This window comes from Mastomys coucha, unplaced genomic scaffold, assembly GCF_008632895.1.
Source record: "Mastomys coucha isolate ucsf_1 unplaced genomic scaffold, UCSF_Mcou_1 pScaffold12, whole genome shotgun sequence".
NCBI lineage: Eukaryota > Metazoa > Chordata > Mammalia > Rodentia > Muridae > Mastomys > Mastomys coucha.
Window position 1 is genome coordinate 30,535,890 of NW_022196894.1, and position 7,818 is coordinate 30,543,707.

The 7,818-nt window shown below is 37.9% G+C and overlaps 1 protein-coding gene across 1 annotated transcript in view; it reads left to right on the forward strand.

Moving 5' to 3' along the window:
• Positions 1-7,818, forward strand: part of Fyttd1 (forty-two-three domain containing 1) — a gene marked incomplete at its 3' end in the record, with an annotated part of 26,540 nt that overhangs the window by 15,614 nt on the left and 3,108 nt on the right. Inside the window, exons 4-8 of the mRNA XM_031364606.1 lie at positions 494-606; positions 3,628-3,724; positions 4,115-4,176; positions 5,826-5,900; positions 7,751-7,809. Coding sequence (XP_031220466.1) covers positions 494-606; positions 3,628-3,724; positions 4,115-4,176; positions 5,826-5,900; positions 7,751-7,809 — 406 coding nt within the window. The remainder of the gene's footprint in view (positions 1-493; positions 607-3,627; positions 3,725-4,114; positions 4,177-5,825; positions 5,901-7,750; positions 7,810-7,818) is intronic.

Sequence of the window (7,818 nt, forward strand, 5' to 3'; positions counted from 1 at the left end):
CTCAGAAATCTGCCTGTCTCTGCCTCCCAAGTGCTGGGATTAAAGGCGTGCGCCACCACCGCCCAGCTTCTGATCCTTTTCTTGAGTGATGAGTAACATTCCCCATCACCAGTCCACCTTCCCAGACCACTGTGTCTGTACTTTACATGTAATATGATTGTCATCTTTCCAGTCATGTATGAAAATTTCAAATAATTTTCGTTTCTCCATCTTCCTTATTGTATTGAAGCAGTTTTGGGGTTCTGTCATTGTGCATTAAGAAATGTTAGGCATGTTGGCACACATCCCCAACACTCATGAGACAGAAGCAGGTGGATCTCTTTGAGTTCAGGGCCAGCCTGATCTACATAATGAGTTCCAGGACAGCCAGGGCTTTATAGAGAGACCCTGTCTCAAAAAAACAAAAAAATAGCAACCAAAAAAAAGGTTTTATTGTAGTAAGGTATATAACAAATGGTAGTCTGATTAACATAGTTGTCTTCCCTTCTAAAAGAATATAGAACGATATTTTCCAGCATTAAAAAGGAAGACAAGCCTTCTGAGACAAAATGAAGTGCAAAGGAAACAAGTTGCTGTTCTCAAGAGACCTAATCAGTTAAACAGAAAGTAAGTACTCAAGCGGGAGAGAAGAATGTACTGCTTGAAAGTGTCTGTGTTAGCCGCTTGTCTTGTTGCTGGGTCAGAGTACCCAGCAAAAACCACTTAAGGAAGGAGGAGCAAAAGCAGGCTGGTCCCAATGTCCATAGGTGTGAAACAGACAGATGGGGGGAGCACTTGTGCTCAGCTCCTCACTTTCTCTTGTATTCAGTCTGGGACCCACTTACTTGTCTGTTGCTGTGATGAGACACCATGATCAAGGCAACTTACAGAAGAGACAGTTTATTTGGGGCTTATGATTTCAGAGTCTAGGGATGGTAGCAGGCAGGTGTGGCTCTGGAACAGTAGCTTAGAGCTTTCATCTTCAACAAGTAGGAGGCAGAGAGAGAGAGAGAGAGAGAGAGAGAGAGCACAAGGGAGCACATGCACACTAGGAGTTGCATGAGTCTTTTGAGACCCCAAAGCCCACTGATAATGGCATTTCTCTCCAACAAGGGGGAATGCCTCCATGCCTCCTAATACTTCCCAAACAGTTCCACCAACTGGAAACCAAGTATTCAAATATGGGCGCCTTTGGGGACCATTCATAATCAAACTGCTATAGAAAGGTTCCTTCTCCCATTGGTGGATGGATTTCCCACTTCACTTTAATCTAATCTAAATAATTCTTCTAAGACATGTCCAGAGATTTCTTTCCATAATGATTATAAGTTCTACCAATTTGCCATTTGAGATTAACCATCACAGTGTACAAAATACTTTCTTTGATAGATGTTCAGAAGAATAGATTTACAGTGATTCTTTAAGTTATCTGGCCGTTACAATATAGTTACTTCCTTGCTGGAGGTGTGACTCAGTGCACTTAGCTAGCATGTGGCCCAGGATTTTATCCCTAACACTGTGGGGAATAAAGAAAAGGTAGATATTTGAAATATCTATCCAAAAGCTAACAGGGAAGCAATCAATAGTAACTTTATTTCTTAGACACAGTAATATTAAGGAATTTCATTAATGTAAACTTTTTAAAAAGTATCACTTTTTAATTTGTGTGTGTGTACGTGTGTACCAGTGTACCATGATGCATTTGTGGAGGTCAGAGGACAACTTGAGAGAATTAGGTTTTTTTTCTACCCTATGGTTGCAGGATCTAGATTGGTCATCTGACTTGGGGCCAAGTGAACATCACTATGCTTCTTTACCTCCTTTAACATATAAAATAAAATTGTAAAAGTAATCATTGTGTTGAGAATTATAGAACTTGGGTCAGAGTTATTCAGTCAATTCTGAAAGCTGAATTGATATTTTTTTTTTTTTTTAGCCTTGACTCTTACTAAAATACCAAGGCATAATATAGATTATTTTGGGGACAGGAAAGCTACAAAGATACATAAATATTTCTGGGTTTTGTTTGTTTCGTCTCCCTCCCCTAACCCCCCTCCCCCGATAGTCTTGTGTAACTCTTTAACTGTATAAACCAAACTGTCCTCAAATGTGTAGGGATCCTCCTGCCCGTACCACTCAAGTGCTGGGATCTAGGCGTATGCTACCAGCCTGGCTACATGGATGCTTCTTAAATTGAAATTGATTTTAGACTAAATTCAAGAGCATAAAAACCCCTAAAATTTATGAATTGTTAGGACATTCTTCCTGATAATCTGTGAAGTTACTTTATTATTATTTGAATTTCAAGTGCTATTATTTATCTCTTACAGAAAAATGACAGGATAAATATAAATTGGATTGAAGTCTTTTCATTACTGTATAGACATGTAGTAATCAAATTGCAGTTTTACCTAATGATTATTTTGGAAATCATTTGGTGCTATCTTTTGTGAAAAGGGGTTCTTTGCACATAAAAATGTTATTTGTTACATGAGATTTGTGTATTAATTGTGTTAGCTAGAGAAATTTACATTATGAACCTCTGAAGGTTGGAAATGAGATCTAGGTAGAGTTTTAAGTACTTTATTATGTAATGGTAATTATAATTTATTAGTATGTGCTGTTCCATGTATGAAAGAATTAAAAAGTAGAGTATAACTTGTTATTATTTATCCATTGTACACACTTGCCACAGAGAGAGTGTGGAGGTCAGAAGACACTTTGACAAGTGGAATTTACCTTTCACCTCTGTGAATTTTAGGGATTGAGCTCATGTTCTCAGTGAAGCACAGCAATGGCATTTTCCTGCTGAGGTATTTTGCTGTATCAGAGAACATAGCTATTATACATCCATATATGTATGTACCTCTGGGTTTTATATATTCATGTGTGGTGGATTTTTCCCCTTGCCATACTTATAATTGAACCCAAAACCTCACATACATATTCAGCAAGTGCTCTACTGTCTAATTGTGTCCTTTACCATGTAGCTTATGAATGGAGACAAGAAAGAAAGCAAGAGCAATAGAGGTTATTTTTCCAACCCCCACTCTTTTTTTAAGATTTATTTATTTTTGTTTGGTGTGTATGAGTGTTTTGCCTTCATGTATGTCTGTGAGTCACAGGCTTGCAGTGCATAGAGGTCAGGAAAGGATGCCAGATCCCCCTGAGTTACAGATTGTTGTGAGCCACTATCCACATAGTGCTGGAAATCGAACCCAGGTCCCCTGGAAAGAGCAGCCAGTGTTCTTAACTTCTGAACCCTCTCTCCAGCCACATGGTTTTCATTTTGTCTCTGAATGCATCTAGGTATGATTTTCATCTACTAAATTATAATTTTAAAAACAAATACAGGAAATAATAGAACTAAAGTGTAATTTTGTAAATGTCTTCATAAGATGTGAAATATTAAAGAGTAGAATATTTGGGAACTATACTACTTCAAAACCAAGTTGTTATATGATATGCTGCAGAAGGAATTTTGTAAATATAATTTAACAAGTTTGTACAAATAAGAAGCAAATTGAAGTCTATATTACTTGCTTATCAAATTTTAAGTTTATGAGTTTAGCTGGTTTTGCGTATTTTTCCTCAAGGTATTTAAGAACAAAGTGGCTGAGATCACTCATACATGTTTTTTTGTTGCAGAAATAACATTCCAGCTAATTTTACCAGGAGTGGAAATAAACTAAGTCATCAGAAAGACACTCGTCAGGCAACCTTTCTTTTCCGAAGAGGCCTGAAGGTATTAGAAAACCCTAGTGTGCTGTTTCCACTCACATGGATCCTTTAGTAATCACAGGCAGGCCTGTTGTTGAGGGAGGTTAGGGTCAGTGTGAAAAACAAGACACTAGATTAATTCTTTCTGTTAATAAATGTTTTTTCTGTTTCTTGTCTTTTCTTCCTGTACCTTATATTAATTTGCCTTGGTTATTTGCTAATAAAATTGTGTTTGTACTTTTTCTAATCCAGTGATCCCTAACAGAGGGTGTTGGCAGCATAGCACAGGCCTTCCTGAATTATGCCACGCTTACTCTGGGTTGTACGATTTCACTGCATAATAGATGATTGGACTTAAATATTCTGTTTTCTATGAGATCTGCTGGGGGCTTTGTTGTTTTTATTTTCCTTTTAGGTTCAAACCCAGTTGAACACAGAACAGCTGCTAGATGATGTGGTAGCAAAGAGAACGCGTCAGTAAGTTTCAATTTATTTCTTTAAGATGTTGTTTCTGAATTTACAAGATTCTAGCTACTCAAATTGCCATTGTCCCAGTGTGCAAGAAATAAAACCCAAAATGAAATTCTTTCTGCAGTAGGTAAATGGAACCTTGGCTCTCAGATGCTAGATAATCACTGAGCCACATCTGTAGTCCCCAAGTGAACCAGGCTTCAGCTGTCAGTTAGTATCTACTGAGTTACTGAACTACACCTCTTCATGATTTATTCCATTTGAATGGTAGAGTTCCCTTTCACCTTCCTTTTCTCCTACACCCCCCTTCTTTCTTTTTTTCTTCCTCTGCACCTTCTTTTATGTAAGTGAACCTGTTTAGGGAATGACTAGGATAAAGTCCATAGAGTTTTTTAAAAGTAAGTTTCTGTCCATTATTCTTCTCAAGTGTGAATTGTATAGCACTCCGTTTCTAAAATAAAATGTAAAAAAAAAAAAAAAAAATCATCATCCAGATGCAATGATAAGCACAATTAAGTGTGATTTTGAGCAGTATAGGAAATTATCTGAACCTGATGCTGGCAGTGACCTTTAACATAGGAGACAAAAACTATAAGAAGAAAATAATAAGTCTGTTTGCTTCTCCAACAAACATTTACATAATGGTAATGATATACATATGCATATATATATATATATATGTATATACTGTTTATTTATGCTGGGGGAAGGTCTCATATGCCTCAGATTCAACATGCATCTGAGCTTAGCCATGAACTCCTTTTCTTGCCTCCACCTCTCAAGTGCTGGGATTACATGGTATGCCAGCATGCCTGGCATTATTTATTTGTTTTGGGCTTTGAGAGTAAAACATAGATAAAGAAAAAGACAGTTAATTTGGGAAATTATAATGGAAGTGCCAGATTTTGGCTAACATAAATAAATATAAAGTTAGAGCTGACAGTAATGGTGGCATTCACCTGTAATTTCAGTGTTTAGACAGCTGACACACAAAGATAAGTCCTAGACTACACAGGGAAACCCAGTGAGGAGGAGGAGGAGGAGGGAGAGAAGAAGTGGGAAATAAAAAGTAGGGAAAAATAGAAAGGATTACAGAGGCTACTAGATGTTTATACAGCACAGACAGAATTCAGGCACCATTAGAAGGACTGTAGTTTTAAGTTACGATGAAAAGGAAAATAATAATACAACCATGAAAATAGTTAGAGGTGGGTAATAGGTAGGAAAGCTGAAGGCCTTGTTCCATCTTAGGAAAACATTCTATGTAAACATCCTATTTAAAGGTAACCAATTATCACTGAAAATAGGAAAGGTCAGAAATGCTACATCTAGATAAGAAAAGGAGACTGTCTGGTTTCATTAGATGCTCCTTTGCATTTAGTTTTTTAACTGTCTTTATAGTCATTACTTTGATAAACACCTAACAAATTTCATATTTTCAGTTCTTATACCTAAGATCCAGCATCTCTGTGTATGTTTTAAACTAAGAAATGAATGGCTACTTTGAAATGGATAGTTCAGGGCTGAGATTTTATCTTGGTAGTGGAACACTTGGTTGGTGAACTAAGATAGCTGGGCAGAGAGACAGAATAAATATCTTTCAGTGGGGTATACTGTAAGATTTATAAGTTTTTAAGAAAAAATTTCAAACCTAGATGGCGTACTTCCACCACAAATGGAGGAATTTTGACTGTGTCCATTGACAATCCTGGAGCTGTACAGTGTCCGGTGTAAGTTTTTTTCTTCCTTTTTTTTTTTCCCCTTTCTTGAAAAATTGTAATCTCTTGATATATGATAGGAAAGTGAAAAGTATTGGACTTGTGCACAGAGTGTGTACTGTATAAGTCAGGATAAAATGAGATGCAAGGATAAAGAATTGTAACATTAACCAGGCCTATATTCCCAATACTTGGGCAGGCTAAGGCAGGAGGATTGCCATGAGTTCTAAGACCAGGTTTACATACATAGTGAGTTCAAGGTTAGCTCAAGTATAGACTAAGACTATGTCTCAAACAAAACTGGAAATCATATAGGGTCAAGTAAGAAAAAGCTCCCTTGATTCCTGGCTCTACATCTTCTAAAAAATATACCTGCTCATATGTACCTATATGTAATACAAATATTACCAATTTTGTGTCAGACAATCCTATGTAGCCCAGATCAGCCTTGAACTTTTGAACTTCTTGTCTCAAGCTCCTGAGTGCTGAGGAAACAGATACATGCCACCATCTCTGCTTATTGTGTATTTTTGCTTTCAGAAATTCTGTTGATGAAGTTGGGGTGATAGTAAAGCTTGCTATAAGCACGTTGAACTGAGTTTTTATCCCCAGGCCTCACATATAAAACCAGGTGTGGCAGCATGAACCTGCAATCCCAGCATGGGGGTGGAGGGGCAGGAGAGACAGGCTGGACAGGTGGATCCCTGGAGTTCACTGGCAAGCCAGTCTAGCCAAGTACTGAGCATCAGGCTTGGTGAGAGAGTCTTTGAAAAAGTACACAAGTAAATAAGGTGGAGAGGGATGGGGAAACACCTCATACACCTGAGAAAACACACAGAGTTCTGTGTCCTTTAAATGTGTGATAGTGAGTGAGGCAACACCTGTGCTCACTACTCTTCCCCTCCTCCCCTGTGTAGTGTGTGTGTCATTACTTTGAGATCGTACAGACCTACTTTTCTCTTTAAAGGTTTTATAGTGTATCTTATCAAGGTGAACCCAATATAGTTAACTATTTCACTATATGTACTGTAATAAAAATACAGGTTACTGCCGGGCAGTGGTGGCGCACGCCTTTAATCCCAGCACTTGGGAGGCAGAGGTGGGTGGATTTCTGAGTTAGAGGCCAGCCTGGTCTACAGAGTGAGTTCCAGGACAGCCAGGGCTACACAGAGAAACCCTGCCACAAAAAAAAAAAAAAAAAAAAAAAAAAAAAAAAGTAAAGATCATGACTTAGAAAACACTAGTTACTTGACTTGTTAAAAACATTTTACAGGTAGGGCAGGAGAGATGACTTACTATTCCTGGGTAGGATCTGAGTTCAGTTCCCAGCATGGATAAGGCAGATCACAATCATCTGTAACTTGAATCCTAAGCGCTCCATAATCCTATCCTCAGCTTCATGGTCTCTACATACATGTGGTGGACATGTATACATGGAGGCAAATACTCATACACATGAAATGAAAAAAAAAAAACTTTTTTTTTAGAAGATTTATTTCATTTATGTGAGTACACTGTAGCTGTCTTCAGATACAATAGAAGAGGCATGGGATCTCATTACAGATGGTTGTGAGCCACCATGTGGTTGCTGGGAATTGAACTCAGGACCTCTGGAAGAACAAGCAGCCAGTGCTCTTAACCGCTGAGCCATCTTCCAGCTTGGGGGGGGGGGTTAGAAAGATGTAGTTATGCTTGAAAAGGAATTCTGTGTGCAGCTATACATTTTGGTATTTAAGAGTTGGCACTGTTATTTTTATTTTTTGAGAGAACATTGTAACAGCCCTAATTCATTTGAACATGTGTGAGGGAATTTTGAGTGCTTTATCTGGTAAGCTAATTTAAACTGTTTTTTTCTTTGCTAGAACTCAGAAACCACGATTAACTCGTACTGCTGTGCCCTCATTCTTGACAAAAAGAGAACAGTCTGATG